A 23,463-nucleotide genomic window follows, 5' to 3' on the forward strand; every position below is an offset into this window, starting at 1 on the left:
TTTAAAAACTCAATGTGACAAAACCCTGCTAGGGAAGCAGATTGCCTTTTTCTTTCGCCAAGATTTGGAAAATCAAATTTAAAGTCCAGAATTATACTCAAATGCATTTTACTCTTGTAATATTAACTTTTTTTTTATTACCTCAACCATTTCCCTTGTCTCCCTTGACTTCCACAGCAGGGGTGCTCACATTATTTCCTGCAGCGTTCCACCTCCACTTCAGAGCTGTGGATTTGAGGAGCTGCCCTACCGTTTATCAAAGCTTTCCCCTTGGTCATGAGAGAGAGAGGGAGAGAGAGAGAGGGAGAGAGAGAATCTTTTCTACTTTGGGCTGCAATGAAATTGTCAGTTTCTACTTTTTTCCTCCAAGCTTTTCTTCTTTCCCTTATTTGTATGGAGTTATCTGTTCACAGCTTAGTAATCTGTCTAGAACTGCTGGAAAGATCATTTTTATGCACCACTTCTGGCAGCTAAGCTAAAGGCTAGTAATAGCAATATGTTTTTATAGAGACACACAAAAACTGGGCATATGGCTGAGAGATCCACAGAATAGTTTATATTTTTCACACATCTTTCACCGTCCTGCTTGCTGCTCCTTTTAGGCAGAACATCCTCAAGAATTAAAGCCCTCAAGCTATTTGGGTTTAAAAAGAAAGTGCATTGCTAATTTTCAAAAGCAAATATCAAATGTTCCCTTGCCACAAGATATAAGCTATGTATGCCAGTAAGTCTTTACAAACAAACATACACAAATATTTATCGCAAGTTGGAGTAAGATTTGTTAAAGAAAATCTTAAGAGACAGTTGGCATATTTTGATATATTCCTCTTGGTACAGTACAGTAAAAAAAATCCATTTTCAGAAAGGTATATTGAAGATAGGACTTTCATTAAAAGTTCATTCTTTCTTTGGACATTTATTCAAATGACTTATAGTAATTATTTCGTGTTTGGGCCTTGTTGCAGTGTAACATCTGGAAACTGGCCTGCCAACATGTCTTTGTTCATGAATAAGCTGATGGAATTGAATAAATCCTAACTCTACAACCTCCTTATCTTGGACCTTGAGATCTGCTAATGCAGGGGTGTCAAACTGGTGGCCCGCGGGCCAGATGCGCCACATGCAGACCACGCCCATCTCAGCTCTGCAAAGGCAAAAAAACCATCATGATACATCATGATATGTCACGTGACGCGATCAAGTTTGACACCCATGTGCTAATGGAAAATCTTTCAGTTGTTAGTGAATGCAATTTGAGAAACACTTAAGAATCTTATGAAAGTAATGGTTTGTAGAAAACTACAAATGTGCAACTATCCTAAGTATTTCTATTATACAATCAACAATAATCATCTTGGAACAGCTTTTCCCAGTCTAGTGCCTTCTTAGGTAATTATGCCCAGATTTATTGAAACAACAGGGATTTTCCTACACACTTTTCTTAGGTTTATCTGCAAGATAAAGTCTGCCGAGAAAACTATTATTGTCTTCAAATACCTTCTCTGTAGATCAGTTAGAATATCAGTGAAGAAAATATTTCATGTGAAAACCCAATGAAAGGGCCTATTTTATCCTTTTTGGAAATAAAAGGAAAAGTGACATCTTATTCTCTATGCCAAGGTGAAAATAGATATTTATAGAACTTTCTATCATAAATACTAAATCTTTAAATATCTAGTTTTGATAGCATGGCATATGAATGTGTAATCTGGTTTGATTATTGTGCTTGCTGTAGGACAATCAGAACTGTTTGAAGAAATTAATCATTGGCTGAACAAGAGATGTTTATAAGACTTCAGATAATTTGTGTCATGTAAATCAGCAGTCCCCAACATTTTGGGCACCAGAGACTGGTTTCGTAGAAAACAATTTTTCCACAGACCAGAAGGGCTTGTAGTTTCATGACCTACCTAGATCCCACGCATGAACAGATGATGCTAGCAGGTCATGGACTGGTACCAGTCAGTGGCCTGGGGTTTAGGGACCCCTAATGTAAATCCTTGTCTGGTGACACTTTAGTAACTGTTTAATTATAGTCATTCTATTATAATCCAATTCTCCCTGAACTTTAACCACCAGCAAAGTGAAAGATTTATACATCCAAGGTTGGTGAGGATTATTTCTTCATACAATAAAATTTTCTTGTGGGTAATGTTTGGCTCCAGATCATTGTCTGCATCGGTATTAGTTTAATGTAAAATAGATGCACATTTCATCTCATCCAAAAGTTAATATATCAAAATGATATGCTTAACATAGCCCTTTAGTTCAGTGTGAACATTTGACATCTGTGATGCAATTCTCCTTTTTTGGCTGAATTAATAGATCTGAAGCCCATGCTCACCATCCTTTCATTCAGGTATTCAGGAAGGAACAGTTTATGCAGAGGCGCTTAATAAATCAAAGAGACACTTAGAAGGATGTGAATTGTTCAGTCTAGGTGATTATTTTTTTTCCTATCTTTTTAGTCGTTATAAAAGTCCAGCCCATGCAGACTACTCTCTGTGTACAAATGTCTGATAAAGTGGAAGAGATCAGAAACAATATTGTAGACAACAGATGAACACAGAATATTTAAAAAGCAAGAAGGGAAGAGTGAAGCCCTGCTGAAAGATTAAAGAATAGGAAAAAAGTACAAATGAGCAAATCAATTACTGTGTGAAGATTTAGAGGATGTTGTTTAATTCATCACGATCTGTGCTACATTGCATTTCCTCACAGTTTCTTTTTTTATTGATGTTCCTCTTAGTTCTTTCCTTGACATCTAATTCTACAGGACTGAACAATCCTTTGAAGGTAAGTGTTGTGAACTGGAGGCCTGATCCTGCATCATTTCTGAAAGGATTAACTGGGTTCATTTATACCTACATGGTGAATTCTTAATGATAAGGGTTCAAGTTACGCCAACAGAAGAGAACTATAAAATTAGGTGTTGGGAAATTAAAAAAACTTTTTCTTTCAAATACCCGACATTGAGTCAGGGGTGCACTATCCATTGAAAATAAAGTTGCTGATATGTATTTATCACGTACACATCATACACAATAAATCCATTCTATTTAATTAATCTGTTTCTTTCCTTTGCTAAATAAAAGAAATATAAATTTCTACAGTATGTTGATAGACAGGCTGGATCTAAAAGGCCTAAGGAGTGGAGAAAATCTGAGTTTCCTATGCCAGAACCAGTCCTTCCCATGCCAAAGTAAATTTGGACTGGTTCTGCAGTCCTTTGGCATCTTTGATTCACGGCCTGTGCACTTTCTATATCTTGATTTTTCTTTCTTTGATTTCACATAATCACTAGAGATTGCATAGTTTTGCTCCAATGGCAGAAAGTGAAGAAGAACTAAAGAGCCTCTTGTTGCGGGTGAAGAAGGAGAGTGCAAAACTTGGGTTGAAACTTAACATTAAGAAAACCAAGATCATGGCATCTGGCCCTCTCAATTCCTGGCAAATAGATGGGGAAGAAATGGAGGTAGTGACAGATTTTATTTTCCTAGGCTCCAAGATCACTGCAGATGGGGACTGTAGCCAAGAAATTAAAAGACACTTGCTCCTTGGGAGGAAAGCCATGGCAAATCTAGACAGCACACTAAAAAGCAGAGACATCACCCTGTCAACAAAAGTGCGTATAGTCAAGGCTATGGTCTTCCCAGTTGCAATGTATGGAAGTGAAAGTTGGACCATAAGAAAGGCTGAGCGCCAAAGAATTGAGGCCTTTGACCTATGGTGCTGGAGAAGACTCCTGCGAGTCCCTTGGACTGCAAGGCGATCAAACCGGTCAGTCCTAGAGGAGATCAATCCTGACTGCTCTTTAGAAGGCCAGATCCTGAAGCTGAAACTCAAATACTTTGGCCACCTAATGAGAAGGAAGGACTCCCTGGAGAAGAGCCTAATGCTGGGAAAGATCGAGGGCAATAGAAGAAGGGGACGACAGAGAATGAGGTGGCTGGATGGAGTCACTGAAGCAGTAGGCGTGAGCTTAAATGGACTCCAGAAGATGGTAGAGGACAGGAAGGCCTGGAGGAATGTTGTCCATAGGGTCGCGATGGGTCGGACACGACTTCGCAGCTAACAACAACAACAACAGAGACACTGTTAGTAAATCAGGTGACTTTGAAGGTAATGGATCCAAAACGCATGCTTAACAGGCTCCAAGACTTTACTGCTGATAATCAATTACCGAAAGGCATAATATTCTGATGGCTAGCCACACTGGCCACTGATAATATATTTTATATAATGTAAAAATACAAATGCCTTGAATTCAGCTTCTGGTGACCATATAGAAATGTCCATGGAGTTTTTTTGGAAACATGTGTTGTTATTGTCAACTTCCAGAATTCTATATTAAAGGACGGGACAAAGCTTCATTTTTATGGCAGGTTTATATTTCATCTTCTTTAGGAATTTAGAATACATGGTAGTCCTTCCTCTATTTTTTTTTTTGCCAAAACAACATTCTTTGAGGACAAGTTGGGCTCAGAACAGCAACCAATCATCCAGTGACATTCCATGGCTCACACTTTTTCTTGGTTAAGATGAGAAAATTAGCAATTTCATTATTGCAGTATGATGTTGCTATAGGTGTTATTGAACTGAGCTCCCTTGAGGCCCTAAGGAAGATAGGTGGTGAGGGAAAATATAAGTTCTAGTCCAAAAATATTTTTTCTCCAAGACTGATGATGATTATGAACAATATTTATTTATTTATTTATTTGTTTGTTTGTTTGTTTGTTTGTTATTATTTATGTTTTATTTATGTTTTATTTATGTTTTATTTATGTTTGTTTTATTTATTTATTCATTAAATTATGCCACTCACCTTTCCTATAAGGTGCCATTTAAAATGTTCTCTCATATGTTGCAATCTATACAGGGATTTCCAAATACTGAGATGATAATATGGCAATGAAGATAATCACTATCATAATTTTATCTTAGTAGTATTTAGCCATCTATTCAGTGCCATTTGTAAATATACCATGTTCATTTATAATTTCATGATGACAATGACTGTAGATGTAGCAAGGACAGATGAGGACAGTCCCATATAAAATCATAACCATGAAAATAATCTTACAAAACACAATAGTATGTATTTTTAAAGTGATCTTTGTTATTTTGTTAGTCAAATCTCAAGGTTTCTATAAGAACTGCTGTAATCCAGTTTTAGACTGTATGAAAGGGAAGCAATCACAGTGATTATTACCTAAAGTTTCTCAAAACTCCACTTTCTAAGATAGTATTTTGGCAGCCTTAAGATGTGTGGGCTTCAACTCCCAGAATTCTAGCCAGCATTCTAGAACCCTAGCCAGCATTCTAGAAATCCACACACCTTAGAGTTGCCAAGATTAAAAAAACATTCTAATATGTGAAATATAAATTTATATATATATATATATATATATATATATATATATATATATATATATATATATATATATATATATATATATATATGTTTTCGTAGATTTTCACGGGTATAGGTATGTAGGTCTTGGCGTATTTGGGTCTTTAAACGCACAATCCCATCACCACCCAGCACAGATCAACTCCATAGCCAAGACCCTCATCTCCAGAACCAAATGCCTAGCCAACAAAGACCACCTGAAAACTGAATTACACACTCTCACTAACGTATTAATTTCCAACAGATTCCAAAGAAACACAATTACCAAACTAATCCAAAGAGAGACACCCCCCAAGAACTGAGACACAGAACAGGACAATGGCATCGCCCTCCTCCTCCCCTACATCAAAGGCATCAAATTCTCCACAAACACAATATCAAGACAGCCTTTGGCACTGACCAAAAGATAGCCAACATCTTAAGAAACCCCAAAGACAAGATCCAGCTAGAAAACCAAGGAGTCTATGAAATACCATGCAAAATCTGCCCAGCCATATACATTGGACAAACTAATAGGAGAATAAATGCATGCATTGCAGAACACAAGAATGCAGTCAGAAAAGAAGAAAAAACTTCCTCCCTTTTCCAGCACCTTAAAGCAACAGGACATGAAATTGACTTTGAAGGAACGAAATTAATCTCCAAAACTGAACACTACAACAAGAGAATAATTATGGAAGCCATTGAAATAGAGAAACACCCCCACAACATGAATAAATGTGATGATACCTCCCGCCTACCAGACATCTGGAAACTACCCCTAGTCAACAAACGAGTCCCAGCCACGAAAACCGACACCGGACCCACAACACAGGACACCACCAACAATCACCCTCACCAGACTCAAACCCAAACCCACCCCATAGACAAAATGCAACCACCATCCAGAAACCAAACCTCGGTAGCATCTTCAGCTGCTGCATTCCCCCCCCCCCGACCCCCACACAAAGCAAACTGACATACGCCATGAACACAGGGCCAGACCACAAACTCGAAGCCAAACCAAAGCCCGGGATGTTACACCACAGCCTTCTACTCGGGACATTACATCACAGAATTCAGAAGGTTACAATGCTAAAACCCAGGATATCACAACACAGCAAACCACCCAGGATATTTCAACACAGAACTCAGGAAATCACTACAATAGAGCTCAGGATGTCATCACACAGCCCATTACCCAGGTTGTTAAAACACAAAGGACTAACGAGCACACAGCCAGCACCTAAGCCACACAGGATGCTAAAAATCAGCCAACTAATCCCCTAACAATAACCCCATCAACCAATCATGATGTAACATCACAGCCAACCAATCCACTTACAGCAACAAAGCCAGCACCCCACACATCCCCACCAGTATTTATAAAGAGACGGCAGCTCCGATCACGCTTCGCTCGCACAAGCACAAAACCGAAGACACCAGCCTGAAGATGACGAGTGGGAGTGGGACCTTGTCGAAACGTTGCCAAGACACCCCCAATCCTACACAGAAAAAGACCCGAATACGCCAAGACCTACATATATATAGGCAGCGGAGAGAAGGGGCGGCAAAGGCTTGCAGAGCTGGTAGAGGTGGCGGCAGTCCAGCATTGTTTCTCCCCCTCGTGCGTGCGTGTGTGTGTGTCAGACCCACGGGAATGGCTGGTAGGGAAGCGGCATTCCGGCATCCCCCCCTTCCTGTGTGTCGGGCCCACGGGGCTCGACACACAAAATAACGCAAACGCCGGACTGCCGCCACCTCTACCAGCCATTCCCGCAGGTATCTCTCTCTCTCTCTCTCTCACACACACACACACACACACACACACGCACGAGGAGGGAAACAACACTTGACTGCCGCCTCCCTAGCAGACCTTCCCTGCGGGATGTGCTGCCAGGAAGCCTGGCAGCCTGATGAGCGGACCCTGTGAACCGCGGCCCGAGCCAGCTTCGGGATGCTGCCAGAGTCAACAAGCAGCTCGTCGTGGCACAGAATATAGATATGTTGCTAAGAAGGGGCCAAGCTTATACTTATACTCGGCTTATACTCGAGTCAATAGCTTTTTCCAGTTTTTTTGGGTAAAATTAGGGGTCTCGGCTTATACTCGAGTCGGCTTATACTCAAGTATATACGGGTGTATATGTATATGTATATGTATATGTATATGTATATGTATATGTATATGTATATGTATATGTAGGATGCGGTGGCTCAGTGAGTTAGGACACTGAGCTTGTCGATCAGAAGATCAGCAGTTTGGCAGGTCAAATCCTGAGTGCCGCATAGCACAGTGAGCGCCTGTTACTCGTCCCAGCTTCTGCCAACCTAGCAGTTCGAAAGCACGTAAAAAATGCAAGTAGAAAAATAGGGGCCACTACGGTGGGAAGGTAACAGTGTTCTGTGCGCCTTTGGTGTCTAGCCATGCCGGCCACATGACCACGGAAATGTCCTCGAACAAACACTGGCTCTTCAGCTTTGAAATGGAGATGAGATTCGAACCTGGGCTGATTGCACATTAGGCAGTTGTTTTAACCTCTAGGCCACAAGCTCTATCTCACTTTGTTAGCTGAGAAGCAAGGGAGATATGTGTTAAATGCTTGTTAACTTATTTAGATTACCTTGCTAGGCCCCAAACATAGGACAAATCTTTATTTCCTGTTTTGGCCTAACCGAAGGCCATCCACAGGCAGTAGTCACAACAGTGACGGGATTAAAATAAAAATAAATAAATATTTGTGTAAATTTTAGATTGCTAACAAAGAATTAAAGGGAGACTGATATGCATTTCAAACTTATTTGTTTTCATCATTTTCATCATTTTCGGTTAGGCCGAAACAGGAAATAAAGATTTGTCCCATGTTTGGAGCCTAGCAAGGTAATCTAAATAAGTTAACAAGCATTTAACACATATCTCCCTTGCTTCTCAGCTAACAAAGTGAGATAGAGCTTGTGGCCTAGAGGTTAAAACAACTGCCTAATGTGCAATCAGGACAGGTTCGAATCTCAGAGGGGTATGGCTGACTGATGAAACCAAATAAGTTTGAAATGCATATCAGTCTCCCTTTAATTCTTTGTTAGCAATCTAAAATTTACACAAATATGAGCTGTCACTGTTGTGACTACTGCCTGTGGATGGCCTTCGGTTAGGCCGAAACAGGAAATGAAGATTTGTCCCATGTTTGGGGCCTAGCAAGGTAATCTAAATAAGTTAACAAGCATTTAACATATGTATATATGTATATGTATATGTATATGTATATATATATATATATATATATATATATATATATATATATATATATATATATATATATATATGTATATATATGTATGTATGTATGTATGTATGTATGTATGTATGTTAAATGTTTGTTAAGTATTTAGAATGCACTTGCTTAAGTCCCAAGCACGGGAGAAATCTTATTTCCTGTTTCAGCCTAACCCAAGGCCATCTACAGGCAGTAGCCACAGCAGTGGCAGCTCATATTTGTGTAAATTTTTTTGGCTTTTTGTATATATAATCATGATCTTAATAAAAATAAAATAGAATAAAAAAGTTGGATTATAAATTTATATAATTATAATTATAAATTATAAGTTTAATGGAGCATAAAAAATGACCCTATTGCTGAAAAATCATCTTCTTTGTACTTTTCAAAAATAAAAAACAAAAATATTCAACAATATCCACAGTCTTTTGATTGAACAATCAATACCAGTTTTTATTCAGTTCCCATTCCTGAAAAATGTACAATAGATCTCTTGTTAGATTCCAAATACTGTACTATATACTGTAAGCCAAAAGCATATATTCATCACACTCTCTTTCAAATTGTAATCAAGAGTAATTGCTCCAGATTGCATATTTGTAAAAGATCCAAAATACATAATGTATATTAAGGAAACTAACAAGATTACTGAGCAAGCCTCAAGAAAATTTCACTTAGATTTTCATGCATGAAACTCAATTTAAACATACAGAAGATTTGTGATAGGTATGTGCCCAAGGTAACATATGCATGATAAACTATATTAAAAACTTCCATGATGTGATAAATTCAGCCTACAGATCTTGGATTAAAAAAATAACAGGTTTCTGCATCACAGATTAAATTTTATGTAAAAAGATGTAACTTCTGCAAATATATTTGAAAATGATGTACAAGGGCACAGCTTCATAGAAAGTACAGGACATGATATCATCCAAATGTGATCTATATTTTACTTGATCAAAGAGCTTTCAAGAAAAATAATTAAAAAGTAAAACCTTGTGCAATGAAATTCAAAAGAGAAGATTGGAGACTGGTAGAAAGCATCTGACTCAGCTTCAAAGTCCTTCAGAGTGCATATAATCAATGTTTGTCAATAGCAGTTTTACTCCCTTTAATTTATCTTCTGTGGATATAAAGCATGTTGATATTAGTTACACTCCATATCTTCAATCTGATTTTTGATGATTCAGGAGTATATTAAAATTCAGGGCATCTCATTTTAGTCAAGGTCAGAGCACATAAAACTGTTTATTACACTCCTTTCATCTTTCTGTTTCTCTAACCAGAAAAAAACATATTTATAGAAACATTTATGGAATTGAGAAACATACCATACCAGTATCAAAGTCCATATTTGCTCTAATTGTAAATTATTTTCTATATAATGATGTCAAAGGAAATTCAGTAATTTTCTGTATTAAAACTTAAATAATGCTTCCATAAATCATGATAACTGGACTTTTTTTTTTGGTGTGAAAATTTTCACTGCTTATTCAAATAGCTTCCTCAGTCTGAGAAAGTTGTTTAGTGGGACCACATATATGTTCTCCAGAATGGTTTCATTTCTCACCTAATCTAAATTGAGATTGTTAGGTAAGTAGGCAGAGAGTTGTTGCTCCAAAATATTTTCTCTTAGGTGGTTTGTTAAGAGTGGCCCCCTGGTGAATCTCTGAGGTGGTCTTGATCTTCCTGGGGACTGACCTTCTGGACAAATCTATGTCTCATTGTGTTAGTATCCAAATTGGGCCTTTATTAAATCAATGTCTGGATCTAACAAAAGAATGGCAGAAAGTGCTGACAGTCAGAGTCAACAAAAGAACCTATCATTTCTTACATGACTGATGTGTCAGAGAAGTTAAAAAGGATACTTGGAAAATAAAACATATCTGTGTTCTTCAAACCCACCAACACACTGAGACAGAGGCTTATCCACCCTAAAGATCAGACACCATAAAAATAAGAATAATGTAATGCATGTAATCCACTGCAGTGAGGAGTGTTCAGAGCTCTACATTGAAGAAAACAAGCAGCCTTTACACAAGAGGATAGCCCAGCACAGAAGAAACAGCACTACAGGACCAGAATCAGCAGTATGCCTTCATTTTTAAAAAAGGACACTCTTTTGAGGACAATGATGTTCACATTTTGGACAGGGAGAGAAAGGACCGAAGGAATCTATTTACGCCAAAGTAGAAATCCTTCCCTCAATAATGGTGGAAGCTTCAGAGACGACCTGTCCCCCATTTTTTATGCTGCTCTTGCATCAGTCCCAAGGAAGATCAAGACCGCTTCACAGATTCATCAGGGAGGTCACACTTAACAACCCACCTAGGAGAAAAGATTTAGGAGTAGGTACTCTTAGTGTCTCTCTGCCTACTCACCTAAGTAGCCTCTTCAGATTAGATGAAAAATTAAAGCACCTTAGTGAACATATATAGGGTCCCCCTCATCAACTTGGAAAGACTGAAGAAGCTACTTGGACAAGCAACTAAATGTTTCAAATCAAAAAGAAAATAATTCCAGTTGACATGACTCAACTTCCAGACAACTCTAGCTGGGTGATTAAGAATCTTTATTGACATATTGCTTCCATAATGAATTATGCAATGTACCACCACAAATTTTTTCATGGAATGAAAGCAGCCAAAGAACAAATATCTACCATTGAAATTGGTAGGATTAGTATATTTTTTTTTGTTAAACTGCACCTAATCATAAATGTAATGATTAACCAATGATCCAAATATATCTCACATTTTAGAAGCCAGTTTATTAAAACTGACATCACAAATAAATTAGATAAATATGGCAACGCTTTTCCTTAGCATAGCCCTCTTAGAAAAAAACTTTCCATGCCAGTTGTACTTGCTAGTCCAGTGTGATCAAATTTGAAAGTGTGGTTAATAATTTGCAAAACCTGCTATTTAGCAATTTTGGTTGAGAAACAAGAAAAAAAATAGAAACAACAAAAAGCATATTCACAAGCAGAAAGAAAATCTGTTTAAAATAAGAATGGTTAATTGGTTCATCTATTTGCCACTTCTCCCTCTGATTGTCTTTCTCGGAAATACTCCTGTTTCAGTAAGTATATTTATTTTAAAGCATTTAAAAGTGATAGATGAATTAATGTCATGCCTATATTAGAAAACATTATGTTCTATTACTCTATTGGCAATGCTAAGTATATTATCAGTAATCAGGAGATATATGTAGCTTAGAACTGTAAGGATTCAGATTTATTAATGCTTTTTTGGAAATAATCAATGTAAAGGGGGAATTAAAAGCAACTTTTGGAAAAAAGACATAGCATAAACAAATATTCAACATTGGCCTTTTTATCTTCCTCCATATTTCTTTTCTTCTTTTGAAAATAGATGTAAATATTTCTTTTATTAATCCATTTCCTACAAGCTAAATTTGGCTTGTGCTTAAATAACAGGATGAGATTTTTGAAATTTTCCATTGTGCACTTAACATAATTCTGAGTATATCATTCATGTCAAAATTGTATAACAAAAATTTACATCAATAAATATAAATAGAATACATAGAAAAACTATTTTCTTTAGCAGTGATGAAATGAAAAAGCAGGAGAATTTTTAATAAAACATATTTCTTTTTGTTATAATTGAACTGTTCAAAATTTCTGAAAATAAATCCTAGAAGCAAGAATATCGACTGTTCCATGAGTTGATTATATTATTTGCCTCTAATGTTTCACTACAAAATGAATTGCCAATTTAAATATTCTGATTTTAATAAAACTGTGCATTTGCACTCTGTATGTGTTGAGAGCTTTAATGTTGTTATACCTACCATCCTGAACATGAGTACGCTATACTACCCATGTTCAGGAGTGTAAATGTAACATTAACTCCTCCTCTTTGTTTTGTATAATGGTTGAAATAGATTACATTTGCAGACACAAGTCCGTTAGTCAATACTCTTAAATACCTTTTAAAATAATTTATCAATGATACAAAGGAAGTTAAAAAATGTAGTGCATGCACATATATTTTAGTATATGTTCTTTACATTAATTATTATTTAACTGCTAATTAATTGGGTTTTCTAATTAGGATTTCTTTCATCAAATATAGCAGTCTCTCATTCCTGATTTTGCAACCATGTTTGTTCTGTTTAGTTAATGATTAGATTAAAGGAAATGAAGCTATAATTTTTGGCCCTACCTGGAACGGAAGCTGTAAGTTCCAAACAGAAGTCTGTAATAAAAAGAGCAAGGCAATACCTACGCATTGTCACTCCCTCCCTTGAGCCATGGCTTATACATTCTGCCAATTCAAGTAGCAATTAGTTCCCATGGGAGACAACTGAAAATTTCCACCTCACAAGAGCCTGGGTTTCTTTTGTAAAACTAAAATAAGGGAAGACACTCGTTTTATGTGCATATGTACTGCCATGAACTCCCAAGGGGACAGAAATATACAGTAGGCATAAATAATATAATACAATATAATTATACAGAGCCCATGATGCCCACCACTTACTTATATGGAAATCATACCCACAGTCCTTTTTTTGTACCACTATCTGGAGGTCCACAACACTGCAAATGAATTCCTCATTTTGTAATACAGTTCTTCAAAGGGTATGCAAAATGTATGCATTGAGGGAAATATTGTATGTTATCGAGCTTAATAATGGAAAGATATTTATTGGAAAAAATGAGCATGTATGTACAATATATGTGTGTATAATGTATAATATATGCACACACTGTGTGCTGCAAATGGTCTGTTTTTCACATGTACAAAACTACACAAAATATATTGTTAGATTGTATTAATTTGTGACAAACATATTTTTATGGGCTTGTCTTTAAAAAATATGAACAGATGCAAAAATAAGAGAGAATGAACCTATGGCTAGAAATGATAGAGAGTAGAATAAAACATGTACTTTTTATGTTGGGACAATGCATACCTTGGCCATCTAGTATTTAATATAAATCCAGAAGCTTCCTCTAGTACATCATGGAAATGTGACTTTACACAACTAAAAATGAGACATTATTGAGATAGATTAGGAGGACCATGTAGATGTATCCTAGGCTTCACCCAATTTTAAGAAGAAGTAGAACCTGGATCAGAGACATATCTTTGAATGGAACTACATAATAATTGGATATAGACACACATTAAATAATATATTAAAGTTAAAATTATTATTTTTTTAAAAAAACTTGCATGAGCTTTCAAGCATCTGTTGTGTACATCTTTTGTGGTGTTGCACTGTTAACCTTCAGCCTCCAGCGTGAAGAAGCAAGTTGCCAATTCAGCATTATTCATTGATCAAGGGAACCCCATATGCTCTCTTTTATAGGACAGGCAAGGGTGTGCCTGAAGCTACAGGATTGCAAAATGTCTTAGCTAGATGCATTACCAAATGTTGAACTGATCTCTTATAGAGGGGAAATTCATTTCTGACCCCTGAAGGCATTCAGCATATGCCCTGAAGCGTGAGAGTTCTCTTACAGCTAAGTGCCTTCTTAATGGGTTTCCATAAGCTTTAACTTGAGCTATGTAGCCTGCGCTTTCAGCAAAGATAGCAAAATGTTTGATAATGCAAAAATCTCATGTCAGACTCATAGGAAGGTCTGCCTTGTGAAACTAACTGAAGAGGCTTTGTTGCTCCTGTCTCGAAATCAGATCTATTCTGAAGAAGAAACCAAGTGTGTGTCTTCTCACTATCACATGAGATAAATAGAGAATTTCAGAATGTAGCAGGAGATAGAATTTCAGATCTAGCAGTGAAACTACTCATAGGAATAATGAACTCATTCCACTTTGGTTCAAACTTCTATAGGCTTTTCAAAATTTATTTCTCTTCTTCGTGTTTGAGGGGGAAAATATCACTAAACCTCAAACTTGTAGCACGTCACAAGAAAGAAAATGCTTGAAACTCCAGGGGATTGAAATTAAAAATTACAAACAGAGAGCTTTATGGCTGCATAACCAGAATTGGTGTCACTAAGAAGACAGGCAAAGTAAACTTCTTTTGAAAACCATCAAGCAAAAAATAGGTGTCTAAGTAGGTAGCAAGTGTCGAGAGAAATGAGGAAGCGTCATTTAACTCCAAGCCAAAACAAACTGGAGATTAATCCCTTCTTGTCCTTTCATCAGTAGGGTTAGGAGTGATTGTTGAGAAACTAGGGTGAAGTTATGTGGCTCCTGATTGCATTTAGATTAGAATTTCCATAAATTTTCTTGCTATGGGATATACCAGGATCTCTGATCAACAACAGCAAGGGGAGAAAAGGGGGCTGGGGACAATACTGAAGAAACTACACCTGCCTTCTCTTTGGCTTCATCTGGAGGCTTAAGGGACATTTATGCTGCTCAGGTTTGAATCCAGCAATTCTAGGCTTGGGAAATCCAATACGCCTCTATTAGGGAGAATGAATCTATTTAGAAAAATATATAGATTTGTGATGCAATTATTTATGTGTAGAGTTGCTATTTTAATTCACTAGCGCTATAAGCAGCGGTGTGAAACCAAAAGATCAACGGATAAATTATTTAATGTAGTCTCCTATAACTGTTTAATGTAGTCTCCTATAACTGTTTCATTACCAAGTATTTTCTGACAGCCCAAATTTATGTACATAAAGTTATTAATGTGTTTATTTGCATGTATAATAGATACAAATGAACAAATATGGGTTATTTCTCAGCGAAGTATTAGGTATAAGATTGCCACTTCAAGTTATTTTCTGTCTTCCAATATTTTAGATTTTTTTTCACTGTTTTGCTAACAATAAGAAGAAAGTTATTCATTTGTCTTCCTGTTTTGGTAGGGTAAAGGTAGACACCACAAATCTTATTTTATTTCTGTAGTATAGAATGAAAGTAGATATAATTTCAAAACAGCCAAACTAACATAATTATATATAATTACCTATAATTGCACTTCAGTAAAAATTGGGTAGGAGCAAGCAGACATGAATGGGCCAATTTCTGCACTGCAGAGTTTTCATTGTAAGTATTCCAGAGAATCAATGCTCCAAAACAAAGCAATTTCACCTAAAATTGTGGTCTGTTTCTAAACTACAAGTTTGACTGATGTGGTACAGATTTTCAATTAAAAGTCATAACCTAAACCAACACCTTAGCTCATTCAGTAACAAAGTCTCTAAGATGCTGTAAGAATCTTTGCTGATTCTGGCACAACAGTTTTCCCTGGCTGTCCTGTAAGAAATAATGGTATTTGTTGTAGTTGTTTGTTGTATTTGTTATCATTATTATTAGTCACTCTTGGCAATACCTCCAGTCTATTGTCTGGGGCATATCATGAATAATCAAGAATGTTTGGGAGCAAACTAGCATTCTAATAGTTGTTAAAGCATACTAGTGTAAGTGAATCTCCTCAAAGCATTAAAACAGACACATTCCTTAGAAAGTTGATGCAACTGCTTTGAAAACTGTCCCTCATTATCTATGTATGCAAACAATTGCTCAATGCTTAGATACATTGGCACTCCCAGAAGAAATATGGTCTGTCCACACATGTGCACATGCATACACATACATAAATATAAATATAGAGAACCAGAAACAAAGTAAGAACATGAAAGCACACAGCTGCTAACATACTTTGTAATTCCGTGCTTTCAAATGCTTTGCATAGCTCTCCTGTTAGACCAAGAACTCAGTATACTTTTGAAATTTTCCAGCAATTTGTAGCCTGAACATTACTTGTTTCCTTTTTTTCAGCGGTAGCAAACATAGGACTCATCCTTGAAAAAAGCTCATACAACTAGTTTCCTTAAAAAACTTTCCTTGGATAATTGAGGTATGGGAAAATTTTCAGGGAAGCTGTGATGACCTGAAGATAGCTCCATAGTGAACAGGGTTGATGGTATGAGAAGTTGGCAATCGGACCAGCTTCTTGAATTTCCTCACCAGATAAGGGGAGGACTCAGAATTGCCCACACACAGCACAGAGAATAGCTTCCCATGAAGAAACCATGAAACAAGGGTTTAGACCTCTGAGACCCAATGGGATTATCACTTTTACCTAAGCCATGCTTTTGAGCCTTCAAAAGGACACTGGATTCACATATTTCATTTCTTAATATAAATTGCTCATTCACTGCTTGTTGGATAGTAAGAACCTGCATACTGGAAAGTTTCATTTCATCAGGTAAATCTTTTTCAATCCTCAATGAAAGAAGTTTTATACAAGTTTAGAGATATTTTTAATTTATATTTTAATCCCATTTATATCCCGCCCTTCTCCGAAGACTCAGGGCGGCTTACAATTTTAAGCACAAACCAATGTCCTTAGCAATTTGAAAAACATTTTCTTTAATAACAGCAAAAGGGTGATTAAAACAATTATTTTGGAAAGTTACAAACTAAGTACCAGTATTTGAAATCAGATTTTGAAACTAATTCCAAGAATTTTTCCTGTAGGAAAATATAGCTGTTTGGGGGGAAAAAGAAACATTTTTGAAATTAAGTATAAGAAATTTTCCTGTGGAAAAATGTTGTTAATCAGAAAAAATAAGTGACAAGATGGAATTTTGAAAACTGAATCCTAGAGGAAAGCAGAAAGAATTTGTTGTTAGTTGCGAAGTCTTGTCTGACCCATCGCGACCCCATGAACAATGTTCCTCCAGGCCTTCCAGTTCTCTACCATCTTCTGGAGTCCATTTAAGCTCACGCCTACTGCTTCAGTGACTCCATCCAGCCACCTCATTCTCTGTCGTCCCATTCTTCTCTTGCCCTCAATCTTTCCCAGCATTAGGCTCTTCTCCAGTGTTCCTTCTCATTAGGTGGCCAAAGTATTTGAGTTTCAACTTCAGGATCTGGCCGTCTAAAGAGCAGTCAGGGTTGATCTCCTCTAGGACTGACCGGTTTGATCGCCTTACAGTCCAAGTGATTCGCAGGAGTCTTCTCCGGCACCATAGTTCAAAGGCTTCAATTCTTTGGCACTCAGCCTTTCTTATGGTCCAACTTTCACTGCCATACATTGCAACTGGGAAGACCATAGCCTTGACTATACACACTTTTGTCGGCAGGGTGAAGTCTCTGCTTTTAAGTGTGCTGTCTAGATTTGCCATGGCTTTCCTCCCCATGAGCAAGCATCTTTTAATTTCTTGGCTGCAGTCCCCATCTGCAGTGATCTTGGAGCCCAGGAAAATAAAATCTGTCACTACCTCCATTTCTTCCCCATCTATTTGACAGGAATTGAGAGGGCCGGATGCCATGATCTTGGTTTTCTTAATGTTAAGTTTTAACCCAACTTTTGCACTCTCCTTCTTCACTCGCAACAAGAGGCTCTTTAGTTCCTCTTTGCTTTCTGCCATTAGAGTGTTATCATCTGCATATCTTAGGTTGTTGATATTTCTCCTGGCAATCTTAATTCCAACTTTTGATTCATCTAGCCCTGCCTTTCTCATGATGTGCTCTGCATATAAGTTAAATAGGCAGGGCGACAGTATACAGCCTTGCCAGACTCCTTTCCCAATTTTGAACCAATCAGTGGTTCCGTGTCCAGTTCTCACTGTTGCTTCTTGACCTGCATATAGGTTTTTCAAGAGACAAATAAGATGGTCTGGTACTCCCATCTCTTTAAGAACTTGCCACAATTTGTTGTGATCCACACAATCAAAGGCTTTAGCATAGTCAATGAAGCAGAAATAGATGTTTTTCTGGAACTCCCTAGCTTTTTCCATGATCCAGCATATGTTGGCTATTTGATCTCTAGTTCCTCTGCCTCTTCGAAATCCTGCCTTTACTTCTGGTAGTTCTCAGTCCACATACTACTGGAGTCTAGCTTGTAGGATTTTAAGCATAACTTTACTAGTGTGAGAAATGAGTGCAATGGTGCGATAGTTTGAACATTCTTTGGCACTGCCTTTCTATGGAATTGGAATGTAAAGTGACCTTTTCCAATCCTGTGGCCACTGTTGAATTTTCCAAATTTACTGGCAAATTGAATGTAGCACTTTTACTGCATCGTCTTTTAAGATTTTGAATAGCTCAGCTGGAATACAGTACTGTCACCTCCACTAGCTTTGTTGTTGCTCAGCTTTCCTAAGGCCCACTTCATTTCACATTCTAGGCTCAAGGTCAGTGACCACCTCATTGTGATTATCAGGGACATTAAGCTCATTCTTGTATAGTTCTTCTGTGTAATTTTGCCATCTCTTCTTAATCTCTTCTGACTCTGTTAGGTCCCTGCCATTTTGGTCCTTTATCATGCCCATTTTTGCATGAAACATTCCTTTCATCTCTCCAATTTTCTTGAAGAGATTTCTAGTCCTCCCTATTCTATTGTTTTCTTCTATTTCTTTCCACTGTTCATTTAAGAAGGCATTCTTATCTGTTCTAGCTATTCTCTGGAATTCTGCATTCAGTTGGGTGTATCTTTTTTTTTCTCCCTTGCCTTTCATTTCCCTCCTGTCCTCAGCTATTTGCAAAGCTTCCTCAGACAGCCATTTTGCTTTCTTGCATTTCATTTTCTTTGGGATGGTTTTAGTTGCTACTTCTTGTACAATGTTGCGAACCTCCATCCATAGTTCTTCAGGCACTCTTTCTATCAGATCTAATTCCTTAAATATATTTGCCACCTCTACTGTATATTCGTCAGGGATATGATTTAGTTCATACCTGAGTGGCCTAGTGCTTTCCCCTACTTTCTTCAGTTTAAGCTTAAATTTTGCAACGAGAAGCTCATGGTCTGAGCCACTGTCAGCTCCTGGTCTTGTTTTTACTGACTGTATAGAGCTTTTCCATCTTTGGCTGCAGAGCACATAGTCAATCTGATTTCTGTGTTGACCGTCTGGTGATGTCCATGTGTAGAGCCGTCTCTTGGGTTGTTGGAAAAGAGTGTTTGCTATGAGCATCGTATTCTCTTGACAAAATTCTATCAGCCTGTGCCCTGCTTCATTTTGTACTCCAAGGCCAAACTTGCCTGTTATTCCAGTTATCTTTTGGCTTCCTACTTTAGCATTCCAATCCCCCGTGATGATTAGGATATTATTTTTTGGTGTTAGTTCTATAAGGTGCTGTAGGGCTTCATAGAACCGGTCAATTTCATCCTCTTCAGCACTGGTGGTTGGGGCATAGACCTGGACTACTGTGATATTGAATGGTTTTCCTTGGATTTGAACTGAGATCATTCTGTCATTTGGGGGATTGTATCCCAGTATTGCTTTTCCTACTCTTTTATTGACTATGAAGGCTACTCCATTTCTTCTGAGGGATTCTTGCCTGCAGTAATATACCTGATGGTCATCTGAATTAAATTCACCCATTCCTGTCCATTTTAGCTCGCTGATTTGTAAGATGTCAATGTTCAGTCTTGTCATCTCTTGTCTGACCATGTCCAGCTTTCCTTGATTCATGGATCTTACATTCCAGGTTCCTATGGAAAAAAATCTTTACAGCATCGGACTTTCCTTTCACCACCAGATATATCCACAGCTGAGCATCTTTTCGGCTTTGGCACAGTCACTTGATTCTTTCTGGAGCTACTAGTACTAGCCCTCTGCTCTTCCCCAGTAGCATATTGGATGCCTCCCGACTTGAGGGGCTCATCTTCAAGTGTCATATTTTTTTTTCCTTTTGGTACTGTCCATTGGGTTTTCCTGGCAAAGATACTGGAGTGGGTTGCCATTTCGTTCTCCAGTGGATCACGTTTTGTCAGAACTCTCTGCTATGACCCGTCCGTCTTGGGTGGCTCTGCACGGCATAGCTCATAGCTTCATTGAATTTTGCAAGCCCTTTCGCCACAACAAGGCAGTAATCCATTAAGGAGCAGAAAGAATTAAAAGGTTGTAATTAAAGGAAAAGAGACCAATTAATATAGAATAGAACAAATTATTCCAACAGATCAAATTTAAGAATATTTGGGATTAATTCACTCAGAGGTTATTTTTAAGATCATCTGTTATTAACAAGACTGCTTCTGAGCCTGACTGGAATGTGGTTTTAAAAATCACAGACTAAAAGAATGCTATAGATAAAAATATTATACTGGATATACAGGTGAAACCAGATAATATCTTAACAATTAAAAGAGCCTTGGTGGAGCAGTGGGCTAATGCCTCCTTAAGTAGCACCAGCTGCCTGCAATTTGTGCAGGTTCACATCCCACCAGGCTCAAGGTTGACTCAGCCTTCCATCCTTCCGAGGTAGGTAAAATGAGGACCCAGATTGTTGGGGGCAATAAGCTGACTTTGTAATAATGCCACGTGGGGGGGGGGCGCGAAAGCCCTAATAAGCAGGCATATACATAGAATGAAGGCTATTGCTAAGCACATTGATTTGTGCTTAAATTGTAAGCCGCCCTGAGTCTTCGGAGAAGGGCGGGATATAAATGGGATTAAAATAAAAAAATATATACAAATAACAAACCAGAAGAGTGACTTGGACATTTATTTTTTTCATTTTTCATTTACAAAAGAAACTTTTTAAAGTTTTAAAGGGTTCTGAAAAGCAACATAGAGACAATGGAAAGAAATCAAGCCCTACACTCTATTAAAAAGGAATAGAAATCAAGATTTCTAAATCTAAAGATTTCTAAAAATAAAACAAAGGAATATAAAGTGGAATTATTTAATGAGGATTAAAATATATATATTTTTTCTGAATAAATATTAATGTATTTTTGCTGTAAGTGACCAAACGATAAGGCTGTAAAATTTGTTTATAGATAGGAAATAAAAGAAGAGGAGATTCTTTGTTTTATTTGTAGAGAAAGTGTGCTAGAAAAAGGAAAGTAAAATAAAGCTAGTTTATTTAAGATTAAAATATATACTTTATTATTTCTGGTAACTTTTAATGGACTTTTGTTGACCAGATTTAAATGTTGAAGTTTTAAGAATCTGTTTATAAATAAGGAATGAGATGGGATGAAGGATGGTTTTATTGTAGTAGTAGAAAAGATGATAAGTTACTGAAACTATATGTATTGGTCATGATGAAGAGGGAGGATATTTCTATAGACACCTTATTTTCTTTTTAAAAATATATAAAGTGTTGTCCCTTTTTTGGACTTTTATTATTTTACTCTTTTATATTTGCTTTAGTTTTCATCTTTATCTCTGTAGTTGTAAACTCGAATAAAATTACTACAAGCAAGGATAATTGAAATCTGGGAAGCCAAAGAAAGTCTAAATAGCTGCAGATATGACTGTACACAAGACATGGAATCCTCACCTGCGCTCCTGACCACTTTATCGCTAAATCAGTTCCAGCAAATCACGGTCCATCTATGAGAAATTTCTGAAATTCTCTTCTCTTTTGAAATAAGTTGTAAAACAAATTCTCTTCAGCAAATTGAACAAGTATTTATGATAAATTCAGGAAAACGGATCTATTTGACACAAAAACATAGCCCATTCGAATTAGCTAGATTTCAGGTTTTCCAAGCAATGGAAGTTGCAATTTTTCCTTTCTATAAGTCCAGCCACTAGTAAACCTCTTACTCTCCATCATTTCTTCTAAGCTTGACACTTCCATGAGGCACTGCTAGTCCATTTATAGCTGTTAGGAAACAGAATTATATTCTGGTTTTATCCCCCAAAATGACTAACTTACATTTGCTATAACAGGTTTCGCACTGATTTTAAAAGTATTTTGTTAAGAGAGGATTCTGAAAAGATTTCCTAAGACAAAAATTGCCTCTGCTTCTCATACACAATTAGCAAATTTGGCTTTTTAATCCTTCTATTCATTCTTGACCATCAAAACCACTTGGAAAAGAAATAGTGCATATTGTGGTATTCCCTTAATAAGTCAAGCCCTCCATCTTCTGGCAACATAGAATATAGCAGCCTAAAGAATGGAGAACACAATAAAAAGAGGCAGGTTTTACTTTCATGCTTATGTCTACTTTTGTACCTATTTAATATGACTGTGCAAAGCATTAGATAAGAATCTTTTACAAAGTGTGCTGGCACAAGCAAAGCATCTGTCCTTTAAGCTTTAAAGCAGCTGCATCCTCTGGAAAGCTTGGCATGCTCATCTGAAGGCTATCTCCTAAAGACAGAGGCATTTTCATAGGGATCACCAAGGAAACACTTTGCATGCATCAACATGTTCTTTGCACAGCTCTACAATAGAGTTGACAATTGGTGACAATATTCTCTGAGTATATTGAGTATACAGCGGAACTAGATTCCCCTGAAATATGTTAACCTAATAATTAATTTCGATGCCTATGTGTTCTTGGCAGATTAAATGTTACAGATGGTGCCAGAAAACACATCAGCAGAGATCACTGAGATTCAGGAAAAATTCAAAAGTAACGGAGCTTAACTTCACCAAGGGCAATATTCCACTGGCATATATTCTGAAAGAAAAGAAGAAGCAAAGAGTTTATTCCTTGCTATTTTTAAAGGAGGTGCCTGCCAACCAGCAGAGAACATAGGACCCCAGCAGTTATTTATTTATACATATGCATATGCATATGCATTTGATTTTTATTCTGCCTTATGACTTCACTAGCAACTCAAAAGGGTGGACATAGCTAATACTCCTCCTGTGTTCCCCATAATAACCCTCTGAGATGAGGTGGGCTGAGAGAAAGTGAGTAGCCTATTTACAGTGTGTTAGGAATGGGTAGCAGATTATATGTCTCCATTCCTGCCCTCAGGAGACACTGAGTAACCTCTTCAGGAGATGAAGGAAGCAGAAGTGTGGATCTGTCCAGAATAAAAGACAGGAAAGGTGCCAATGTATTAAAGAGTTACTTCTGAGACAACCCTTTTGTTTATCCCCATAATTCAAAATGATTATACAACATCATGCTAAATAATAATAA

The 23,463-nt window shown here is 37.2% G+C and overlaps 1 protein-coding gene across 1 annotated transcript in view; it reads left to right on the forward strand.

Moving 5' to 3' along the window:
- Nucleotides 1-714: 714 nt before the first annotated feature.
- HABP2 (hyaluronan binding protein 2) overlaps nucleotides 715-23,463 on the forward strand; it is a gene marked incomplete at both ends in the record, with an annotated part of 53,250 nt that continues 30,501 nt past the window's right edge. The window contains 2 exons of the mRNA XM_083363298.1: nucleotides 715-724; nucleotides 2,750-2,796. Of these exons, the coding sequence (XP_083219424.1) occupies nucleotides 715-724; nucleotides 2,750-2,796 (57 nt within the window). The remainder of the gene's footprint in view (nucleotides 725-2,749; nucleotides 2,797-23,463) is intronic.

Source organism: Vipera ursinii (genome assembly GCF_947247035.1).
Source record: "Vipera ursinii genome assembly, chromosome: 5".
In the NCBI taxonomy this organism is placed as follows: Eukaryota; Metazoa; Chordata; class Lepidosauria; order Squamata; family Viperidae; genus Vipera; species Vipera ursinii.